Source organism: Xenopus laevis, chromosome 4S (genome assembly GCF_017654675.1).
Source record: "Xenopus laevis strain J_2021 chromosome 4S, Xenopus_laevis_v10.1, whole genome shotgun sequence".
Taxonomy (NCBI): Eukaryota; Metazoa; Chordata; class Amphibia; order Anura; family Pipidae; genus Xenopus; species Xenopus laevis.
In genome coordinates, this window is record NC_054378.1 from 118,519,295 (window position 1) to 118,543,932 (window position 24,638).

At 40.2% G+C, this 24,638-nt stretch overlaps 1 protein-coding gene across 4 annotated transcripts in view; it reads right to left on the minus strand.

Moving 5' to 3' along the window:
* Positions 1-24,638, minus strand: part of LOC495433 (histone-lysine N-methyltransferase SETD5) — an 81,382-nt gene that overhangs the window by 11,050 nt on the left and 45,694 nt on the right. For 2 of the 4 annotated variants that reach the window (XM_041561760.1, XM_041561762.1), the window contains exons 5-19: positions 23,476-23,690; positions 23,290-23,348; positions 22,149-22,336; positions 21,656-21,694; positions 16,376-16,618; positions 15,727-15,875; positions 14,749-14,866; positions 14,052-14,161; positions 12,350-12,599; positions 11,134-11,379; positions 10,088-10,408; positions 9,126-9,368; positions 8,382-8,499; positions 7,245-7,501; positions 72-128 (exon numbers count right to left, since the gene is read on the minus strand). In XM_041561760.1, coding sequence (XP_041417694.1) covers positions 72-128; positions 7,245-7,501; positions 8,382-8,499; positions 9,126-9,368; positions 10,088-10,408; positions 11,134-11,379; positions 12,350-12,599; positions 14,052-14,161; positions 14,749-14,866; positions 15,727-15,875; positions 16,376-16,618; positions 21,656-21,694; positions 22,149-22,336; positions 23,290-23,348; positions 23,476-23,690 — 2,613 coding nt within the window. The remainder of the gene's footprint in view (positions 1-71; positions 129-7,244; positions 7,502-8,381; positions 8,500-9,125; positions 9,369-10,087; positions 10,409-11,133; positions 11,380-12,349; positions 12,600-14,051; positions 14,162-14,748; positions 14,867-15,726; positions 15,876-16,375; positions 16,619-21,655; positions 21,695-22,148; positions 22,337-23,289; positions 23,349-23,475; positions 23,691-24,638) is intronic. The other 2 variants (XM_041561761.1, XM_041561763.1) reach the window with 2 other exon arrangements.

Genomic DNA, 24,638 nt, shown 5'->3' on the forward strand with positions numbered 1-24,638 from the left:
TAATTGCATCTCACACGTTTCTCAACACAACAAACGCTTCTCCTGTGCAAATGACACGGAGTGATAACTACCTCTGGTGACAGGGACTCGGGCCTATGCGCTGGGGAGGTCTCTGGGGAGGATATGTTCTAGGAGGGAAAAGCATCTGGTTATTCGTCTAATTAAAGTCAAGAAGCAAAGAAAAATAAACTGCAGAAAAAAACAAGCAGATATGTTAACCACAGCTATTGTGAAAGGCAGATATGCAGTGTGAAATGCACTCATTATTTACATTTGATAAGATTTTATACAAACCCGATATCCAAAAAGCTCCGGAATTATGGGAAGGCCATCTCCCTTAGTCTCCATTATATATCAAATAATCCAAACTCTTATAAAATTATTTATTTTTCTCTCTGCAATAATGAAACAGTCCATTGTACTGGATACAAAATAAGATATAATTAATCCTTATTGGAAGCAAACCCAATTTATTGGGTTTATTTAATGTTTACATGATTTTCTAGTAGACTTAAAGGGATCCTGTCACCAGATATGTTTTTTTCAAAACACATCAGTTAATAGTGCTACTCCAGCAGACTTCTGCACTGAAATCCATTTCTCAAAAGAGCAAACAGATTTTTTTATATTCAATTTTGAAATCTGACATGGGGTTAGACATTTTGTCAATTTCCCAGCTGCCCCAAGTCATGTGACTTGTGCCTGCACTTTAGGAGAGAAATGCTTTCTGGCAGGCTGCTGTTTTTCCTTCTCAATGTAACTGAATGTGTCTCAGTGGTACATGGGTTTTTACTATTGAGTGCTGTTCTTAGATCTACCAGGCAGCTGTTATCTTGTGTTAGGGAGCTGTTATCTGGTTACCTTCCCATTGTTCTGTTGTTTGGCTGCTGGGGGGGGGGAAAGGGAGGGGATTATATCACTCCAACTTGCAGTACAGCAGTAAAGAGTGATTGAAGTTTATCAGAGCACAAGTCACATGACTTGGGGCAGCTGGGAAATTGACAATATGTCTAGCCCCATGTCAGATTTCTTCTCTTTTGAGAAATGGATTTCAGTGCAGAATTCTGCTGGAGCAGCACTATTAACTGGTTTATTTTGAAAAAAAATTTTTTCCCATGACAGTATCCCTTTAAGGTATGAAGATCCAAATCACGGAAAGATCCGATATGAGCGTTTTAATTCAACACTCAACTGTTTAGAACTGAAAGTGCTCAATCTACCCTTTCATTAATTCAGCTGAAAGCTACTCACTCATGCTTTGAGACTGCAAAGCAACAGCAAGAACAGCTGTTAGTATGGGATCTGTTATCCAGAAACCCTTATCCAGAAAGCTCAGAATTACAGAAAGACCGTCTCCCATAGACTCCATTTTATCCAAATAATTACAATTTTTAAAAATTATTTCCTTTTTCTCTGTAATAATAAAACAGTACCTTGTACTTGATCCCAACTAAGATATAATTAATCCTTATTGGAAGCAAAACCAGCCTATTTGGCTTATCTAATGTTTACATGATTTTCTAGTAGACTTAAGATATGAAGATCCAAATTACGGAAAGATGTGTTATCTGGAAACCCCCAGGTCCCGAGCATTCTGGATAACAGGTCCGATACCAGTATCAAAGTTGTTTTTTCTTTTCCTGGTTAAACAAATTGGTTCCATATCAAGTCAGCTATTTGGAACGGGCCTTTGGCAGCAATAAATAAATTGGTTAGCGCAAGAACCGAAACAAAAAGCAGAGTACTGCAGTTTGGGTTCATTTTTATAATTATGAAATTTAGGCTTTTTGTTTTATTTGTTTTTAATGTTTATATTAAAGAGATAGACCACGTGTAGAGTCCTTTTGTTTAGTAATGATATGGCCAGACAGAAGGTAATATACTAAAGAAAACGTATTAAAAAAAGCATTTATAGCTGTGGTTAATGTTCAGCACAAACAGTTAAAAGAAACAAAATTTAAAAAAAGGCACAAACCATTAAGGAAACAAGCATTTATGGTTCTCTATGAACTGTGCACTAAAGCAACAAAGGCAATGATGAGCACAAACAGGTTCTCAAAAGTATTTTAAGATGTGGTGTTCTTTTAATCTGCCACAGTGTATAAGGACTGGCCAATTATTATTTACATTACTTGCCCTAAACAGGGATTTGCTTAAAGGGGTTGTTCACCTTTGAGTTAACTTTTTAGTAATAGGGAGTGACAATTTGCAATTGGTTTTCATTGCTTATTATTTGTGATTTTTGAGTTATTTATCTTTTAATTCAGCAGCTCTCCAGTTTGCAGTGTCGGCAATCTGGTTGCTAGGGTCCACATTACCCTAGCAACCATGCACTGATTTGAATGAGAGTATGAAATATGAATAGGGGAGGTTCGGAACAGAAAGAGGAGTAATAAAAAGTGTCAATAACAATAAATGTGTAGCTTTAGAGGGGACTTGTTTTTAGAGGGGTCAATGACCCCCTTTTGAAAGCTAGAGGCAGAAGAAGAAGGCATATATATAGAAATTTGTATTACTTACAGTGATTTCTAGTCACCTACCATGGCAGCATTCACCAACATGAGTATTCCACTCCCCTCAGGTCACTGGACAGGAAAGAGTTAATCCCAAATTATAACATCCGGCCTACGCCCCCCCCCCCCAATTGTCTATGTACCCTAGCTTCAGAAGGGAGGGAAGTTGGTGAATGCTGCCATGGTAGGTGACTTGGAAATAGCAATTACGGTAAGTAATAAAAAATGTCTCCATTTCCCAAGCCACCCATGGCAGCTCTTCACCAACATGAGAATTCCCAAAGCAAGAAGAATAAGAAGGGAGGGACACAGCTGATGATTATAGAGTTGTTTATGAGTGCAACACAGCCTGCAAAACTTTCCTCTGAAATCTAGCATCTTGGGAGAGTAATACATCTAGTTTATATTGTCTGATGAAGGTGTTTAAGGAAGACCATCTGGCCGTTTTACAGATTGCATCTGGCGGAGCTTTCGCTTCTGCCACCCAGGAGGCAGCCAATGCTCTGGTGGAATGAACCTTCAAGTTTCTTGGAACCTCTCTGCCTGCCTTTTGATAAATAAACACGATGCAACACACAATCCATCTACTAATGGTTGCCTTAGCTTAGAAGGAGCCATCCCTCTTCTCGGACTCCTGGGAATAACGAACAATCTCTCTGTTTTCCTCCATGTTTTTGTTCGAGCCAAGTAATGAGTTATTGCTTTCACCAAGTAGTCTAAGGTATGCCACAAACGCTCCTGTTCAGTCTTGGGATTCGGACAGAATGAGGGTAGCGTTCTCTCTAAATCCAGATGAAACTGTGACATTACCTTTGGAAGAAACTCAAATGCAGGCCTCAAAACAACCTTGTCCTCAAAGATAACAGTCTCTGGCTCCTTTGCTGAGAGGGCATGAATTTCCCCCACCCTATAGGCAAAAGTAATTGCCACGAGGAAAAGAACTTTCAAAGTAACATGCCAGTCTGACGCCTTTTCAAGAGGTTCAAAGGGAGCAGCTGTTAAACCCTTAAGGATCAGAGGTAAATCCCAAGGAGGAACTCTCACCCTTCTTGCTGGACAAACTCTTTTTAAAGCGTTGAATAAGCGAATAATCAGAGGATGTTCTTCTCAAGATTTTCCAGTCAATGCCGAAAGAGCCGATACTTGACCTCTTAGGGTATTTACACAGAGTTTCCTCTTGTATCCTGAGAATAGAAATTGCACCACCAAAGCTGCTGAAAGATCTCTGGGATCAAAACCTTGATCTCCTGCAAACTTGGCAAAGCAAACCCACACATGATAATACTGATTCGATGTAGACCTTTTTCTGGACTTCAACAGTAATTCCACTAGGCCCTCTCCATACCCCACATCTGGGAGCCTCTTCTTCTCAACTTCCATGTCATTAGTGACAAGTGGAGGACATCCTGAAAGTGTACTGGACCTTGCATCAAGAGATCCTTCAAGGCTGGTAACTTCATTGGAGGTTCCTCAGCGCAGTAAATAGTAAGAGAGAGGAAGTGACGCGGCATCTGGCTTCTGGAACACAGAAGCGCTGGCTCTGGGAAACAAAGCTTCCTGTGACGCGTTTCTGTTCGTTGAAGCGCATCAGCGCCATTACTGATTATTGACCGTGCGCCCGGAAGCCATCAGTAGCACCAGACCGCACCATACCACCATTGTTACGGGCAGCAAAGCTGTAAGCCTAATGGATGGACAAATGACCCAGCCATGGTCCTTCTCCACCGCAAACCCCTTCTGGGAGCACTTGGGAGGCATCAGGGGAAGGAGAGAGAGCAAGCCCCTGGATAGATGGTAAGCCAAACACAGTGATCTGGACAGGAAAAAAGACAATTGGCGGGGGGGGCGTAGGCCTGGATGTTATAGTTTGGGATTAACCATTTCCTGTCCAGTGACCTGAGGGGCAGGGAATACCCATATTGGTGAAGAGCTGCCATGGGTGGCTTGGGAAAATTCATAAACCATAAAAAATAAACAATGAAGGCCAATTGAAAAGTTGTTTAGAATTGGGCATTCTACAACATACTAAAAGTTAACCTGAAGATGAACCATAGATTGTTTCTGGCTTGGTTCATCCCCATACACTGCATTCAAATGATTACAAGTTAGTATTATTTAGTATTAATTCAGATTTACAATACAAGCAACAAGAGAAACCAGCGTATTGAGAATCAGAATTAATGATTAGCCCTACCTTCTGATAATATATAGATCATTTCCAATGACCCCTGAGCCAGTGTAGTGCCAATAAGAATTTGCTTAAAAAAAGATGGGGAGTTACTGTAGGTTGAATCACAACCGATTTAGGGCTACTGAACTTCTGGGATGGTAAAGAACGTTCAATATATAAAATATGGTATTCCTAGCCATATTCTTTTATAGGCTTTAGGCTTGAACTCTTCCTCGTGCCTCTCTAGTATACCTGGATGCTGAAAATGGCCAGAAACCACCTAATGCAGCTCTTCTGTTCACTTGAAAGGGACATTTCTGCAACATCTGGTACAGGTGCTTTTCAATTTAAAAAAAAAAGTCATTTTGTGTTTCTGGCCTCAAAAACGTTAAAGTTTCAGACATGCCTGAAAAGTAGGCAGGTGAAGGGGGGTAGAGTTTTTTAGCCAACCAAGATGCCCCTGGCAGAGAAGAGAACACAGTCACCCTTCTGACTTCTGGTTAAAAATAAGGGATGCACCAAATCCAGGATTCGGTTCAGGATTCGGCCTTTTTAAGCAGGATTCGGATTCGTTCTGAATCCTTCTGCCCGGCCGAACTGAAGCCAAATCCTAATTTGTATATACAAATTAGGGTCACAGGGAAATTGCGTGACTTTACAAAGAAGTAAAAATGTTTTCCCCTTCCCACCCCTAATGTGCATATGCAAATTAGGATTCGGAATTCGGCTGAATCTTTCGCAAAGGATTCAGGGGTTCGGCTGAATCGAAAATAGTGGATATGGTGCAACCCTATTAAAAATCTTTTTAAACATTTGGAGGAACTGATCTGCTAAGGAGAAACAGAAAAAGAGTGTGTACTGTCTAAAAAGAAAGCTAGATAAAAAAATTTAAAACATTATTTCATTTCATTATAAATATACTAATCGTTTTCTAGTAAGTTGCAAGTTATAAGAGAGAAAGCTGCTGGAATGATATGACAGGCAGGTGAGGGTAGCTGATGGGAAACATGGAGAGGCATTGGGGTGAGCTGTTCAGAGACAAGTAAGGTTATTATTGTAAAGATGGGATGTTAAAAGAACAGTAACATCAAAAAAGTGTTTAAAGTAATAACATTATAACACAGAGTTGCCCTTCACTGGTAAATCTGCTGTGTTTGCATAAGAAACACTACTATTGTTTATATGAATAAAATGCTGTGTAGCAATGGGGGCAGCCATTCAAAGGAGAATACACAGCAGATAAGCTCCGTAGAACATAATGGTGTTATCTGTAATCCACTATTTAACCTGTGCCATTTAGACTTTTTTCAATTTCCGCAATTGCTACACAGCAGCTTTTTTATATGAACTATAGTAGTGTTTCTGAAGCAAACATCAGTTTTACCAGTGCAGGGAAACACTACATGATATTTTCATTACTTTAAAACAATTACATTTTTTGGTGTTACTGTTCCTTTTAATAAATTCCCACTCCTCCAACTGCTCCTAGCTGAATCTTCCCATACTTTCGTCACTGCTAAAGGGGAAATTCTAAGCAAATTTTCAACATACATTAAAATTCTTGTTTTCATGTAATTTGTAAGTGTAATTGCAATTGAAAGCAGTTTGTTTATCCCTATCATTTTTCTCTGGCGCTGACTTATGAAACAATGCAACAAGATCCAGAACCGTCAATAGATTTGGAATTCTATACCAATTACACTTATAACTTACAAGATATAGGACATCTGTAGTGTATTTTATTGAAAAGTTGCAAAGAAAAGTGTTTGTGTGCAGATCGACCAAACTCAACAATGATCAGTAACATCCCTTGTGGGGAAAATAACAGGTTCTTGTTCTGATTAATTCAACTCCCCTACTATTACACTTTTAATACTCCTTTACCCAGTGCATCAGAACAATGCTTTAAAGAGGTGGTTAACTTTTAGTATGTTGTAGAATGGCTAATTCTAAGCAACTTTACAATAAGCCTTAATTATTTTCTTTTTTGGTTTTTAGAGGATTTGCATTCTTCTAACTCTTTCTAGCATTCAAATGGGGGTCACTGACCCCTTTGAAAAACAAATGCTCTGTAAGGCTACAAATGTATTATTGCCACTTTTAATTACCGGTACTCATCTTTCTATTCAGACTGTCCCATTTTCATATTCCAGCCTCTTATTCAATTCAGTACATGATTGCTAGGGTAATTTGGACCATAGCAACCAGATTGCTGAAATTGCAAACTGTAGAGCTGCTAAATAATAAGCCAAATAACTCCACAAATATTAAAAAACGAAAACCAATTGCAAATTGTCTCAGAATATCACTCTCTTCATCATACTAAAAGTTAAATCAAGGGTGAACAACCCCTTTAAAGCTTCAAGTGTTTCAATCTCCCAATTCCAAGAAAAGAAGCGAAATATTTGCAACACCTAACTGCAATCACATAAGTAATAATGGGTCTAGGACTGGGAATCTGGAAAAAGATGGAAACAGAATGGAAGTTAAGAGAAGTGTATCCAATGAGATGCCGATGGCTTGTTTCCGTTAACCCTTGGTCGGTAGCACCTTTCTCTTACCTCAAACTGTAGTGGAGTATTACAGCGGCTAGCAGCAAGGGAAGGAATCGGAGAGAACATAAGTCCATATCCAAACCGTGATTCTTCTTCCCCAGGTAGGGAAGAGCTTGGTGTTGTTTGCAGTGGACTTAGGGAGTCTGTGGTTGAGGAGTTTGGGAGCAGGGGAGGTGTGACAAACGACAGAGGACTTGTTAAGGTGCCAGAGTTTTCTTCCAGGATATATTTCAACTTCCATTTTTTAAAAGGGGCCGTCAAACCTGTTAAAATATAGATATCAGTTGGGTGGATTAAGGACAGTTTTGTATGATCTGAAGCTCTGTGCAATGCTGCCTTTTACACATTACCCACATGATTCTGATCCAAGTTGAGTCTAAGTTTAGATCCAGCTGTGCAGTCAGGTCAGTATATCGGTGTGCTGAAATCTTAACCTGACCACTCAGTGAGAATTATACATTATTAGAGACCATTTTCTGATCCAGGGTCTATCCTACTGACTCAGGACCAGAAACACAAGAATAGTGTGAAAAGGGCTTAGAGGTGTACATGCCCATACAAGTGTCTTAATTCCTAAATGCAGTGCTATGCTGTTAAAGATTTACTCTATGGGGGTTATTTACTAAACTCCGAATGCCAAAAACCCAAATACTTTGAATTTTTATATAGTATAGTAGTAAGTATAAAATCAGAATTTTTAGTGGGAAAAAAACAAAAAACTTCAGCCTATTGAAGAACCAGCACTGAGAGACTGACAGACAACTCTACAGGGCTGATTTAATAATTTTCAAGCATTCAGTTCCTACAACTATATGTAAATTTAGGAACTGAAAGCTTGAGCATTAATAAATCAGCCCCTATGTGTGCAAGCAAAATCTGTTGTGTAGCAGTGTTCGGATGGGGTATGTGTGGTTGGGCTGGGGGCAGCTTAGGGGGTATTTTACTAAATCATCTGTGCACTGCTGCATTATTACACATATTAACATATTCCTTAATGTTATTAAGAGTGTATTAGTTATCCCTGCGCATGGAGATATAGCAAATAGCTTATTGCAGACTGCCCCATAAATTCTAGTAGAAGTGAAATTGCCAGGATTTTGCAGACTGGACTACAATTTTCTTACATTATTATGATGACTGTACCTATATTGTTGGTGGAAGAGAGGCTGCCCTCATTGCTTTGGTATAGAGTTTGGGTTTTTTCCTGTGGGGGGCTGACGGGCTGAGTTTTCAGATCATCCATGGCTTGTTTCATCCATCTCTGAAAATCAACGCAAATTATAATTAGTCACATATTCTATGCATTTCTTACATCCAGTTAAGTGCTGCCTAGATGATTCCATGTAGAGGATGGATAATTCAGTACATCAACTGCTAGTTCACAATCCCAAACACTGGTCTTCCCTCAATTCTTAGTCAAGGGAAGAACTTTTTTTTAAAGATGTCTAATTCAGATATGATATGTGTGTTTATCTACACAATTCTTTCATGCAATGTCTGATATTTTCCTAACAACTACCAGGGTAACAACTTAATTAGTTTCATAAATGTTATACAATTTGGTTTACTACTGAGTGGGAGATCGATATTCCCTGGTAGGAATATGCAGGGTGTTTAGGTGTAAACCTTAAAAGTAGCCAGAAAACATCAGGGCCTAATAGTCCAGGGGAGTGATGTTATATAAGCAATAGCAATGTAAAACTATTAGGGATTCTTTATATCAGGAACATAGCTAACACTATGCTAGTATAATTTTTCCCCTCGACTAAGCACAATTCAGTAAGAACAGCCCTTATGTTTACTCATTTGAAACCAAAGAAATAAGCACCTATTTGAAAGGATATTTCTGAAGTAAGACACAAAAGGAAAGTTCTAGAAGTGTGAAACCTTTTTACAGGAGCCATAGGTTCCGTCTGCTTTTGATGGCCTTCTCCGTCGTTCCGGCATGAAAGGAGATACAAAACGTATGTAGTGTTTGGGAGCAATACAAATGGAAGGAGAATGAGACAACCCAGGCAGCATGTTAAGTGTGGTTGCCAGAACAGTTGGATCCGTGGTAATCCGCAAAGGGTGGTCAATAGGACAATCGTCCTTCTCCACCTTGTCATTGAGCCATTCTGTAACCGAGTACTGTGACAAAGAGCAAGTGTAAGTTACAATCAATGGAATTAACAAGACCAACCGCAAAATAAAAGTAACAGTGTACATATAATCTTTAAGTTAAGGCGACAATAAGGAAAACAATATATGACACTGTTCTACCAATGAATAAAAAACAAAGCTAAATCAATGATCCCCGACCAATGGCTTGGGAGCAACACAATGCTCACCAATCCCTTGGTTGTTGCCCCAAAGGCCTCAGAAGCAGGTACTTAGTTTTGAATTCTTGAGTGGAAGTAAGTTTTGGTTGCATAAAAAGCAGACGTACTGGCAAATAGAGGCTCCTGTAGGCTGCCAGGCCACATAGGGCCTACTAAATAGTCAATCACAGTCACAGTATTTGGCACTCCAGGAACTTTTTTCATGCTTGAGTTGCTCCCCAACATTTTTTACAATTGAATGTGGCCAGTAACGTAACTAAAGGGGAGCCCCCCCCCAGGTATTATCTGCTGGAATCCAGTGGCGCGCGAGCTGCCGGGGGCCCCTAAGGGGCCCTGGCCCAATCGCACCCCCTGCTCCCCCAGTAGTTACGCCACTGAATGTGGCTTAAGGGTTAAAAAGGGTGGGAAACGCCAAAGCTAATTACTTCCCACATGGTTGATGTGTACAATGGCTATTTTAAGGGTGCAATATTCATTCATACGAGTACAATATGTACGATAAGTGTTGCCAAAAACACTTTTACATACCTTTTTAGTTTTGTGGTATTTCAGGTTAGCTCGGACAGGCTGAGATGTTGCCTGCGAAACTGCTGGTGAGTCTGCACCCTGAGGGTTGCCACTCTGCCCTTCACTTTCGGCTGCTCCTAAATCTGTGGCTGTTGCAGATGATGTTACTGATCCTTCCTCAGCAACTGTATGACCTTGTTCAGCCTGCTGTGCCACCGCTTGCCTCTGTCTTCTAAGCCTCTGCGCTGAAGCACTTCGATAGCGAGACATGCGACTCTTTGGTCGGGGCCGGGTGGATTTTGGTGGAACTGGTTTCGCAGCGGATTTCTCCGCCACAACTTCCTATTCAAAGAATCTCAGAATTAACACTGTGTGCGATTCCACACTACCTGCCTACTAAACAAGTCCCATTCAAACTTAGATACGCTTAAAATCTTTTAGATACATTTTAGCAAATGTTCAAGCAGAAAATGCCCAGATTCCTTTACGACGGATTTTTCTTAGTGGAACGGCTACTGGATTTAAAAATTCAATCTGAACCCTCAAAAATTAAATGTTTAATCAACTACTTCTCCATTCCTATTTAAATCTACAAGAATTGTGTGTAATTTCTAAAGTTACAAACAAACACAAAAATGCAGGCGGGAGGGTATGAAAAAAAAAAAATACAAAAAATAAAACAAGAAAGTTCTCCATGAAACAATTCAGGATCCTTGTTTTCACAGGACTGTGAGAAAATTTCATACCATTGGGAGATGTTTAGCATTGTCATCCAAGAAAAGTGGTAAGGGGCTCCTCGAAGACACTGCATAAAGAATGGTTGCACAATGTTTTAAATGGTGTTTTATTGGACAAACGACACTGAATACATGCCAAATTTTTAAATGTCTTCAGAGAACATGACAGCCAGTGACAACCTTTATATGGAGACATTTCTTTCAGTGAAGAGCTCTCAGGCATGGGATGTAGATAAGGTCCCTGAACTGCCTACCCTGTTACTCGCATAATCCAGTCTCACTACACACACACACATACATACATACATACACACATCCCCATCTCCTCACCGCTGGCTGTGAAGATCTTCGTGTGTTTACTCCAACATTGTTAGAAGAAGTCTCTTTTGCCACCATACTTTCAGCCTCAGGATCTGTAGCTTCAACAGGAGAGGACTCCTCTGATGGCTTAACATCTTCAACAGTAGATGGGACCTCAGGTTCAGGAAGAGTTTGCTGCAACGCTGGATCTTTACGTTTTCTCCTCCTCTCCTCAACCACAGGAACAGCAGGCTCTGCCTTCTTCTCCTCCCGCACCTGAAAAAGAACATACACAATAGTGAGTATGAACAGCAACTGGGTAAAAAACAAATTGCATCTGCAGCAGGTAAATGGCTTCCTGTCAGTCTGAATGAGAAGCAAATACAGGCAGGGAAAAGCATTTTTAGACTGCAGATGTTCTTTGTAAAAGGACCACAGTGGTCAAAACAACTAGTGACAGATCTTTAGTTTTAGTATTTAAGTAAAGATGAGAAAAAAGTCATCTATTCTTCTTGTTAGAATATAATGGTTGACTACATTTAGAGTGTCAACGTTTCTTTTCCTAAAGGAAAGGTAAAATAAAAAAAATTAAAAAAGTGCTTTAAAGTAATTAAAAGATAATGTAATGATGCATGCACTGGTAAAAGTTGTGTTTGCTTTAGACTACTATAATTTATATAAACAAGATTCTGTGTCGCCATGGGAACAGCCATTCAAAGCCTGAAAATTAAAAAATGCACAGGTTCACATAGCAGATAACTGATAAGCTCTGTATTCAACAGCACTTCTCTGTTATCTACTATGTAACCTGTGCCTCTTCTCCTTCTCCAGCTTTGAATCACTGCCCCCAGGTCTACACAGCAGTTTTTTATATAAACTATAGTACTCTACCTGAAGTAAACATCAGTTTACCTTAATTAATCATTGCTGTATCAAAAATGACAAAGTGTTTATACAATCCTAATGTCTCAATTGTACCCTAACCTTTTAGTTTGTAAACCCTATTGTACTCTGTAATCCTTGTCTGTTATCCACCATTTATTCCGTTTGCTATAACTGCAGTAAAGCACTGCGTATCTTGACAGCGCTATATAAATAAATGATGATGATGATCAGTTTTATCAGTCCAGCACACCAGTGAATCATAATGTATTTACTTTAAAAAGTGTTTCCTTTTTCTTTTTGTTGTTCCTTTAACAACAACATCAAACTCTCTGGGTCTGACTTTCTTAGCGCCATGGGTTACCTCTTGATCACAAGTGGCTGTATCTGCAACAGGAGTTTTTGGCTGCTCTCCTGTTTGATGGTTTGCACGGTCCTCAGTACAGCCCTGCAGCTCAAGCTCTTTCCGCTGGGCTTTCCTTCGTCTAGTTTCTGCACCGATGGATAACACAGGAGGAGTGGCTGGTGGAGGCAGGTCTAAAGGAATAGGATTCCTCTTCAGAATAGGACAGCTTCGATTGCCTTTGTGACATGCACAGTCCACTTTATAATTACTGTAAAGAGGTAACAAGAAGTGCTTAAAGCCCAGAAACATTGTAGCAAAACATTTAAATTACGTTGGCCATTGTCTCAAAACTTAAAGCAGAATTATTTCTCTTGCTTTGTTTTCCTTAGCTTTTATGACAGGATCTCAAGCTCAGCTTATATCTGCAGCCCTGCATGAACTCCACTGTAAATTGGCTGGTTAAAATCTCTTATTCTCCCTGCAGCTTCCTGCTTACCAGTTAGCCTGGACTCAATCTAACAAAACTATTATGATGTTTAGAGTACAAAATGCTTAAAGGGCACCAATCATGACCAAAATCATTTACTAAGTAAATACACTATGTGAAAGTTCAAGAAATCCGATTTTTAAAACAGTTAGAATTGTTTGTATAATGTAAATGATCAGCTCACTATTCCTTCTGCAAGATCTCCCCTATCTCCCCTGCAGTTCTAGCTGAGGCAGCCATCTTGGATTCCACTGGCTCCTCCTACCTATATCTTCCCAGCCAACTGTAGCTCTGAAATCTCGCACATGCTCAGTTCAAATTCCTTGCTTGCTTATCAACCCTTCTAAGCTATTTTCAAATCAGCCAAACCTGTGTGTTAGCTGCTGTACAGTAGTGCTGCCACCTGCTGGAAGTTAGCAGATGGCAGCACTTCTACTGGATACTTCTAGTGGAGGAGTTTACTAAAACAAGGCATTCTGGGTAGAATACTCAAAGCAATGTTACAATCTGAGCATGCTCCTGAAATTTGCATATTAGAGTCTCTGTTAGAGTCTCAATATGGCCTCCCTCAGTGAAAGAACCCATTTGACAAAGTAAGGAATTTTTTTAAAACCTGCAGTTTTTTCAAAAAACTATATATGTAGTTTGATTAAACGTGTTTAGCTTGTACTGGTCAGATTGTCAATATGTGTTTGATTTTGGCTGTGATAGGTGCCCTTTAAGTCTGACCATAACTATGTGATTTAAGCCTTGTATATGCACCACTGACCCAAAAGTGTACTAGAGACAGGATAAAGCATATAACGATGTAGAATGTAGACACTGTGTGCTGCTCTGCTATATCTAGAATAGATAACATTCCACTATTATGCATCATCGGGTGAAGGAATCAAGGCTTTCTTGGTACTGGAGTAAAATGATAAACTTGCCTATGGGCCTACATGTGAGAGCTCTTAGTAGCACTTACAGACAATTTTTTCAATCTCTATCATTGCTACACAGCAGCTTGTTTATATGAACTATAGTAGTGTTTCTGAAGCAAACACATCAGTTTTACCAGTGCAGGAAAATAGTACATGATATTTTCATTACTTTCAAACACTTTCCTTTTTTTGGTGTTACTGTTCCTTTTAGCTTCACACGGATCTTACTGTATGGTATTACTATGATGGTACTAAAAGTATTAACATGAAGTTGTCCAACACTTTACTGCTTCTGCCGAAAATAACTTACCAGTTACTGTAATCATAATCGAAGGCAATGGTGACTTCAGCATCTTTTGCAATAGCAGCAACAGTATAAATACAAAGATGGACCATACCATCTGAAATCATGTGCCGAACCTAGGACAGAGACAGAGAATTCTGCAGAACTGAAGAATCCTTGCGCATGCCTTTTATAAACACTACAGTTTATATATATATATATATATATATATATATATATATATATATACACACACATACAGACATATACATTTTATGCACACATTTATGAGCTTAATGGGTACTACTGGTACCTGAGATACAGTATCTTACTGCCATAAAATGTATTTTAATACTAAACATTTTAAAATTTAGAAAACTGCTTGTTTACTCTGGAAAAATAACAAAGAAATGAACCATATTAAACAAATTACCATAAAAACTAGTGGAATTCATATTGGCAGGTTGTGACTGATGGCAGTTTTTAGTCAGCAGAAAAGTGTCTTTAATCCTCTAAGCACCAGTAGAGTGCATTGCCTAGTACTCTGTAGGCTTACAGGGCAAGTATACTGTTCTGCTAAAGCCAAGATGCAGGACATAGGCGACAACTAATTTCACCTTCTTGCATTTGGAACGGTTAAGAAGAATTATACATTGATAGCATCACTGTGCAGAAAGCATATCCATATTGTAATAATCCTTTTATTAAATAGGATGAGGCTTACCTCTGCATTAGGTGTACATGACCTCCTTATAAATCGAGCATCGTTTCCAAAGGTACGGGCATCCACACACATATCTAAACCGTTGAATTTGGAATAGAACAGCACAAAAGGGTATGGTCTGATAAAACACACAAAATCCGAAATATTACAAACAATTTTCTGATGTTTATAGCCACCTGCTCAGAAAGTATGGGGTACAATGCTTAGGGGTGGAGTCTAAGGGGGGAATTCACAAAAGTGTCGGTAAAATAAGTAACCCAGAAGTGGCGGAGACAAATTTGTAAATTTTTCTCGTAAGTCTCAATTTTAAAAAATGTTGTATATCTTTTCATCGTACAAACGACATTTACCAAGACTTTTCAAAAGACAATTTGACCGACATTTTCATTTTGGAGAGCCTAAAGTGTCTGAAAAATTGTCGGTAAAAAAAATGAGTTTACAAGTAATTCATAAAAATGTCGGGAAAAGTGGTGCAGAAAAAACCACGCCCACTTTTCACGACACTAATTCAAAAGTGTCGTGCATGTCAGAAAATTGGCGGAGAAATGCTCTGTGAATTTGTCGGCTGTTGCTACGACACTTTTGACGACATTTTAATGACATTTTTTCGTTCCCGACACTTTTGTGAATTCCCCCCAAAGTCTCTTCTATCTTGTACAACAACCTCTTTCGTCTTCAGAATCTACCTACTGTATATATCCATAGTTTTATATGAGCTATAGGGTTTGATCCTGCTCCTTAGAAATCCCCTTAATAATGATATCCCCTGAAGACCAAAACGGCAGCAAATCGACAGTGATGGACTACAATGCTTCAAGTTGTTCCCTCCTTTCCAAAGCACCATTACATGAACTGTCTACACTCTTTATGGTGCTCCTGTTCATACTGAATTCAAAGCGAAAATCTTTCAAAAACTAATATGTATTCACTAATTTACTAAGAACCCATCATGTCTTTTATTTCAATAACCGTTCATACCTCTTAAAGAAGTGCCCATTGACCTCAAACTGCTGCCGTAGCATGACCTTTCCACGATACTCTATTACGAAGGTGTTTGACGCTAGATCTTTTGCTGACCGAAGTATCTTGCGATGTTTCTGCACTCGGGTGACTCGTCCCAACTGTAACTGATAAGAACTGATAAACTTAGGAGGCAGGAGCTGGAATCAAAATCAATCAAATTCCTACATAAAATGCAGTGCAAACCTCCTCAGAGTAAGTTTATATTAACAAAGAAACCAATATATAATTTTTGTGCAACGTTATAAGCTATAGTAAGAAGTAACATTTTACAAATTGCAACAGACTACTATTTCAAAGTAAAATGTACCATTGTTTTAGGAAATGCCCTCTGTGATATGTTACACTTGGTAGCCACAAAATGTTCACTCATTTACAAAGAAATGTCTGAAACCTGACTAGGACACTCGTCAAGTAACCTGATGAAAGGGAGGGTGGGCGCACAGATACTTTTCTTTATCAAGTATTATAAAATACCATACAGAAGTTAGAGAGGGCTCTACTCATTCACCTGCCGACCACATACATTTAATACACTTAATTTGCTAATTATTATTCACATGGATGTCTATGCTGCAAATATGTTTTATGACTTCAAATGCAATACCTGCATTTGGGAGCCGACAACTGTATTATTAGAAGCCAGCTCAGTCTTTTTAATCGTTTCAACGGCTCCAGCTTTGCCAATAAGCTCTTTGCTAGAGCGAACGTGACTCTCCAGCAGGTTCTGCATATCAGCACTATACTGGTTGGTGAAAGCTTCTTCATACTGGTCAGTCCACAGCCGAATCCGGTTCTGCCAGTCTTCCGTGGTGTTTTCATCCAAAATGTGAGCATCGGATGGAGAATTCTACACGCAACACATTTCATATGATTAATGAGAGAAGAAAACCAGCATAGTGTTAAAGGAACAGTGCATTCTATTCAAACTGTTTTATAATATAAAAATGCTGTGTGGTACCATATGGCAAAGTTAGGTTAGTCAATGTTCAAATTAAAATATTTAACCATAGCAAATTGCAGAAACTATTCATACAGAAAAATTCAGTTTTAAGAAATAAGTTCCATAATGCACTTTTTTCTTGTTTCATTACAGATATTGATCAACATTTATCTCCAGATGTACATTTTAGTCATGTCCATTTGTACCAACATCATTTGTATCTGTATTTGGCCTGCTTGATGGCTCCAAGCCTCCGCCTGGTATGCAAAAGTTCTCCTTAAAGGGGAACTATCGCTAAAATGAAAATTTAATATAAGCTTCATCATACCGAAATGAGAAACTTCCTAAATATAATCAAATAAAAATTCTGCATTGTTTCTGAAATAGTCTTCACTATTCCTCTCTCAGCATTTGTTTCTCTGCATTCTCCCTTCATGCAGCAGTTGGGTGTCAGATGAGTGATCCAATATATCTTATAGGGGGTGCTTCCTTTCCTAGCAGATGTAGTAGAGCTCACTCAAATAACATTCCAGTACAAACAAAATCTAACAAAATAACTGCCTTTTGTACAAATCCTGCATGTAGAGACACGTGCGGTCTGGTGATTTTAATAGAGTGAGCTCTAATACATATTCTAGGCAAAAGGAGCCCCAAGTAAGATAACAGGATTTTTAATACTCACCGTAAAATCTGTTTCTCTGTAGTCGAAAGGGGGACACAGGGACCAATGGGGTTAAGCTCCATCCTCTGGAGGCAGGACAATTGAATATTAATTAAAGTGGGCGTGGCTTATCCCCACACACTCCTATTCAGTTTGTTCCAAAGCCGTGAACGGAAACTGTAACTTAAACCTTAACCATAACAAGCAGAACTGTAAACCAAAGTTTATTCATAAGCAAGCAAATGGTAAGCTCGCCCAGGGACAGGAAGCCCTGTGTCCCCCTTTCGACTACAGAGAAACAGATTTAACGGTGAGTATTAAAAATCCTGTTTTCTCTGTCGTCTTAGGGGGACACAGGGACCGATGGGGATTTAACAAAGCAGTCCCGGATACAGCAGGGTGAGAGCAAGTGTAATTGGTTGATGTATTTAGGTAATTACAGATTGTAACACCTTCCGTCCACCTATCACCATCTTTTCTAAAAAGGCTTGATTCTTTTTTTGGGTTGGTGGGAACACTGGACATTAGGAACTTCCTGGGTGGAGTGGTTATAAAGTCCAGATGATATCCTTCCATAACAATTTCGCTGAACCAGGCATCCAAAGAATGACAAATCCAAACCTCCCAGAATCGTAGCAATTTTCCCCCTATTTGCTGCAACGAATCCGGAGGGAGTGCCCCATCATGTTGAAGCAGTCTTCTCTCCAGAAGGCTTGTTGTGCGGACTGTTGGTCTTCCATGAGGTACTGTTCTTCTCACCACCTTTGGAACGAAAGTTAGACCTTTGTGGTGAATTGGTTCACTTCGTAAACCTGCCACTTTGGCCATGAAAAAATCTCCCCCTACGGTTACTTGTAGCGGCTCTGCTTTTGGTCTGTGGAAGGAAGGTACTCTTTCCTCCCGTTGCCTGTGAGATGATTTTCTCCAGCTCTCCCCCAAACAGCCGTTGGCTCTTAAATGGAAGTGATGTTAATGCTTTCTTAGAACTCAGATCCGCCGACCAGTTCTTGAGCCATAATGTTCTGCGTGCCGCTATGGATAGTGCAGAAGTGCAAGCTGTAATCTGAGCAGTGTCTAACGAGATGGCACAGAGATAACTGGATGCCTCAGCAATTGATTGAGCTGATGCGAGGAGATCCTGTCAGGGAACACCCTCTTGTAAGTCTTTAATGAGTGACTCAGACCATGCCTGTATGGCTCTGGAGACCCAAGCTGAAGCTAGGCAGGGACACAGCGAGGAGCCAGCCAAAGCATAAATTGCTCGAAGGAAACCCTCTAGTTGTTCCTGCTCAGGGAAACAAACAGTAAACTTCTGCTGTCTCTTAAATAAACTGGATGACCCTCGTGTCTTATTCGGCTTTTGTGAGATGTTCAGCACCTCTAATACTCTTTTTTTTTTTAAATTTGTTTTTAACTTTTTTCAAAAAGACATACAAAGTACAGAAGAAAAGAGAGTCTTACAATTGTCTACCAAAGGTTACATATTAGGTACTACAAAGCAATATACATGCATTAGCTTCATGAGGAGCAATATCACCATGCCTAAGTCAATGCTTGAAATGAGTGAGTAGCAGTGTCAGGCAACTCAAGCCAAGGACCCCATATCTTTAGGAATTTTTCCGGGCACCCTCTAGCTAAATACACTGCCTTCTGCAGGGGGAGAATTTCGTTTATCAGTCGTTTCCATCGACTTAAAGAGGGAGGGGAAGTATCCTTCCAAGTCAACAAAATGGCTTTCTTAGCATAATAAAGTAATTGCAAATAAAACAATCTCTGGCACTGGGGAAGTGGTTCAGTGTGACCCATTAGACATAGCTCCGGGGAGCGAATATTCGGTAAGTCAAAACTAGATTGAATAAAATCTAGTACTCTCCCCCAGTAACCTTGAATACTAGGGCATTCCCAAAACACATGGAAGAGAGTACCAACCTCTACCCCACATTTGTAGCAGGTGTCTGGGGTTCCCGGGTAGATCTTGGCAAGCCGTTTGGGAGTAAGATACACCCTGTTGAAAAATTTTATCTGTATCAGTCTATCCCTATTAGACATGAAAAGTTCTGGAATCTGCTCTATGACACCCGTCCAAGCCTCCTCATCCAGAACTGGGATATCCACTTCCCATTTTAGGCGTAAACGTTCCATATGTGAGCCCGAGGATTTCTGTAAAATAGCATAAATCCAAGATATGGCTTTTTGCAGCCCTGGCTGCCTGAGGTATCGTTCAAGCGAGCATTGGTTTAAGTTTAAAGGATGAACCCGAAACTGGGCCTGGAAGGCATGACTCAATTGCAGATAGCGAAATATCATATTAGTAGGGAGCTGGTGCTCTGTTCTCAAGGTCTGGAAGGGTTTAAGCTGCCCTCTCTCTACAATTTGGGTTAAGTATTTGATTCCCATAGACGCCCAAAGCCCAGAATCGGGAAGCCCCCTAAAGTGTTGGAGTTTGGGATTTTCCCATAAGGGGGTGCCAGGTGACCAGGTGTCTTGGTGGGGGTACATGCGCTCAATATATAGATTAAAAAATTTTATCACTGGGGTCATAGATGAAGTCTGAGGAAAAACGGAGTTCTCTCCTCTGTACAAATGATTTGCCAGAGCCTCAAGTGAGGTGGCACATGCCGCTTCCGCCAAAAGGGCATGATTATTCATATCAAACGTCTGCCACCAGTGAGCATAAACCAGTTGTGAGGCGTGGTAATAGAGTAAAAAATTTGGCTCTAATACTCCTTTAATGATGTCAACATCATGCATATTATCCCTGTCTCTACTCTCCTCCTGGTGCTCTTCCTCATCTTCGGATGAAGAGCCAGAGGAATAAACTTTACCCTCATAATGGGAAGAGGGGTGTTCAAATGAAGAATCCTCAAAGTGAGACGGGTTGGCTGTATCACCCTTTGCATCATTGCCACGTTTGCACTTACCAGAGGATTTGTGGTTAAGCTTAGCTAGGGCCTTTCCTAAATTATCTGCGATGGTAGGCAAACCTTGTAATGAGGCGAGAGACTGGGAAAATTGTACTGCCCAGAGAGGGGGTTCTGCTGCTGTCCCAGACCCTTGAATTTGAGGGATGACCTGAGTACTAGCCTGCAAGGACCTGCACAGCGGCTCACCTTGGCCCCCTGGAATTTTATTCTGACATTTAGTACATGCAAAGTATCCTGCGTTCCACCAGACGCGGTCCATTTTCCTTAGAGCACAGCACCGCCGTAACAGTGCAGCACCTCTCCAGACTCGCTCCCCAGCTGACTGCCTGAAAATTCTGACTGCATATTCCGGCCAAAACATACCCCACACTAAGGCAACCAGGTAACTCCAAGGGGGTGCCCCATGGTAGTCGGAGGAGAGGGTGGGGGGGGGGGCGAGGGGGCAGTAGGGGGATAGACATACCCCAGTCAATTTTATGGCAATAACATTGTGCGTCTATGCCACTCCCCCACACCGGCCGGAACATCTGCCAGTGTGTTGCGCCACGTAGGGGGTTAACCTCTTTAAGTCAGGTAATCCTGACTAGGGTATCACCCCGGGTATTAGCCGCAGCTGAACGTAGTTATCTATGGAGACCTTTGTAGTCTCGGGTAGGTCCATCCTCCCGTGAGCAGGACACTTAAAAGCTAAATAGGAGTGTGTGGGGATAAGCCAGATGGCCATACCCACTTTAATTAATATTCAAGTGTCCACCTCCGGAGGATGGAGCTTAACCCCATTGGTCCCTGTGTCCCCCTAAGAAGACAGAGAAATATTGGATCATTCATCTGACACCCAACTCCTGTATGAAGACAGAATGAGGTGAAACAAATGCTGAGAGAGGAATAGTGAAGATAAACTTGATTATTTCAGCAACAGTACAGAATTTTTAATTGATTGTATTTAGAAAGTTTCAGTATGCTGAAGCGAATATTAAATTTCCAATTTCACAACAGTTCTCCTTTAAAAAGGCCAGCTTTAGCAATACATGTAACATACTTTAAGGGAACTTTAATTTCTTGTTCTTACTGGTCCTTTAAGAAGGTTATTGAAAGCTTCCTCTGCAGCAGGCAAGCGATTAGGCTCTGTGCCATTTTAGTGTGGGTTACAGCTGATGATCCTGCTCTCTAATGTTTATGAATAAGGAGCTTTATAGTGCATTCAAAATGACTCATAATTCCAGCAAAAATATTACACTGCAATAGTGTTATGCTGTGGTTTAAATGGTCCACCCGGTGCGTGGTGATATTTTTGCTGACGTGGAGTATTTGAAAACACTTCGAAATATTTCAATTAGAAAAGCAAAGAAAAGACCTCACCTTCATTCTCAAGGACTTGCGTGAGCCTTCCCGGAAAGCCTGCAAAAAGTGAATTACAATTAAGAGCCACAGGTAAACGATCAGTCCTATCATTTAAATGTAAGGAAGAAATTTAAAGCCACTGCCCTACAGTTTTTGCACAGTTGTGACTACCATCATACTTCAATAACAGTCAGCTGCTGCAATTACTGCCAAGCGCGTAAGGTCACTTTGTTCTTGAATCCATATCAGAAAATACAAACCCTCTGCATGAGAAAAAAAAATCTAAACAATGTCATAGATCACAGTCTGAATCCAACCCTGCCTTGACTGCAATATTGAACCAGAATCTGCTTACAATAAGCCCTGTCCAATTACCAGAAACTGGCAATGAACTTAGACTCGGACAGTCCCCCTCCCCGCAGATCACTAATGAATGGAATGGTGGTTGTTATTGGAGGAAACCTTTCCTTGGTAGCTATGCATTCAAAAGCTGAAGAGCCAGAAGACATACCTTTATTTTCTTTGCCTTAGGGGTAGTACGAGCCTTCTCCGTGCTTTTCTTTCTTTTTTTTGATTTATTTTTGCCAACCCGGTTGACTGTGAGAGTAATGCTGGTTGGTGTATGTTGGGTAGCCGTGTACAGCACTGTGGATGGAGACAGTTCCTCATCCCAACTTTCTGTAGCGCTACTTTCACCTCCTGAAAAAAAAAAAAGATTGCAGTTTTGTTAATAAAGATATAATGAATAAAGGAAGTAATCCATTCTTTCACTTTGCCTCAAAAACAGAAATGTCTCCATCATCGGTGTCAAAAACACTGGTCTTGATGCAGGGGAGGAGGATGTTCAGTGGTTAACTGACTATGCTTTTTACAGCTTTTAATCAAGTTTTGTCAGACACGATGTGCCTGATCTATCCTCTGCACAGTTCTGTTCCAACATATGAGTGCTATATAAGAATAATACAGTGACAGCAACAATGGAAACTGTACAGATAACGAATGCTATGTTCTGTGCATTGACAACTGTATTGTAGGGTAGAGGGATATGGAGAAAATATGGCTGGTTCATCTCAGGCAAAATGTGAGAGCAGTTCCAGCTTTTCTTAAGAGCTATAGAGTGGGAATAACCAAATGATATTATGTGTAAACAATATAAAAATGCTGAATTGTTCACAATTCAGGGCAAAAAGACTGCATTATTATGTCAGTGATAGAATAAATATACAGCATGGTATCAGTGTAGCCCTGAGCAGTTTTTTTTACACTAATCAGGATTTGTGCTTAGTTGAGCTGTGTCAGATATTGTAGTATTACACTAGGTTTTTCATCAACCATGATGGAACTGCAGTCCTGCTTGCTATTGCTAAGGGATATGGACTCCACCAGATGTCCATCCATGATTATTTTAAACCATGGTATTTCATTGTACCTGTGCCTGTCCGCCTGCATGTCCCCTCCCCCTGCGTCTGCATGTCCCTCCCCCTGCGTCTGCAGGTCCCTCCCCCTGCTTATGCAGGTCTGCCTGTTCCACAGCAAACTATAGTAAAGTATTTTATTAGTTACTAAGAAATAATCAAAACCACCACCAAGCTATACACAAAAACTAAAATAAGTCAAATTGAGAAGATGACGCTATTGGCAACACCTCATACCTGAGACATTGTCCTGCTTCCTATGATTAAGCTGGATGACTTTTCCACGATTCGCACCCCTAGGATTGGTAAAAAATTAGGAAAATCTCAGTATTGATTCAGAAGCATGTGGCCAAAGATCACACTTGTAGGTTAGGTATATGGTGATTTACAGATACAAATAATTCACAGTTAAAAGTAACGTACTTGCACTTCTCACACTTGATGAGAAACCCTTCCTGGGAGAGGCTGCACTGGCACCAGTTGGTAATGTCTTCTCCCTCCGAGGAGCTATCGCTCTCCCCAGTGTTCTCCTCCTCGTCTGGTGAGTGAATCCCATTGTGCTCTGCTCGAGGGATGACTGCTTGGACAGGTGGTGATGCAGGAGGTGTAGGTGGAGGAGGGGCACCATAGTTGTGGTCCTGCAATGTGGGGTGGACTACATTTTAACCCATGTTAAAGGAGAAGGAAAGGCTAAACCTAAGTAAGCTTTATCAGAAAGGTCTATATAAATACACCAGTAAACCCTTAAAGTAATGCTGCTCTGGGTCCTCTGTCAAATGAAACACTGCATTTCTTTCCTTCTAATGTGTACTCATGGGCTTCTGTATCAGACTTCCTTTTTTCAGCTTAAACCTCCAGGGCTAGGGCTTGAGCATGCTCAGTTTGCAACTCTCTCCCCTGTCCCTGCTGTAATCTGAGCCCAGAGCTATGAGTGAGCAGGGAGAGACTCAGGCAGGAAGTGATGTCACACCAAGCTAATATGGCAGCTGCTAGCCTAAACAAACAGCTGTTCTAGAGCTGTTTACTCAGGTATGGTAAAGCATTCTGCAGAATAAATATAGTGTTATAGCTTGCACTATTGTGGCTAATCTATTGACAATAAACTGTTTTGGTAGCGTTCCTCATCCTTTAATGTTTAAATATTATAAAACTATAAAAAGAAGATGCTTTATCTATTTAAGTTTAAAACAAGAAACATAACCTGAATTTTAAATGCATATATTTTAATATATATGTATTCAAACAATTAAAAGCTTGAAATAATTAAATCTTATTAACTTATTTAAAAGCCCTAATAATTCAAATATACTGGTTTTAGTGTGGGTGAGTGTGTCTAGCACATATTTGTCCTTGAAACTTGCCCCTAAAAGTGTGCACAGTGGGACACAGACACATTGCTCATATAGAATATAGGGATGCACCGAATCCACGATTCGGTTCGAGATTTGGCCTTTTTCAGCAGGATTCGGCCAAATCCGAATTTGCATATGCAAATTAGTGGTGGGGAGGGAAAACGCATGACTTTTTGTCACAAAACAATGAAGTAAAAAATGTTTGACCCTTCCCACCCTAATTTGCATATGCAA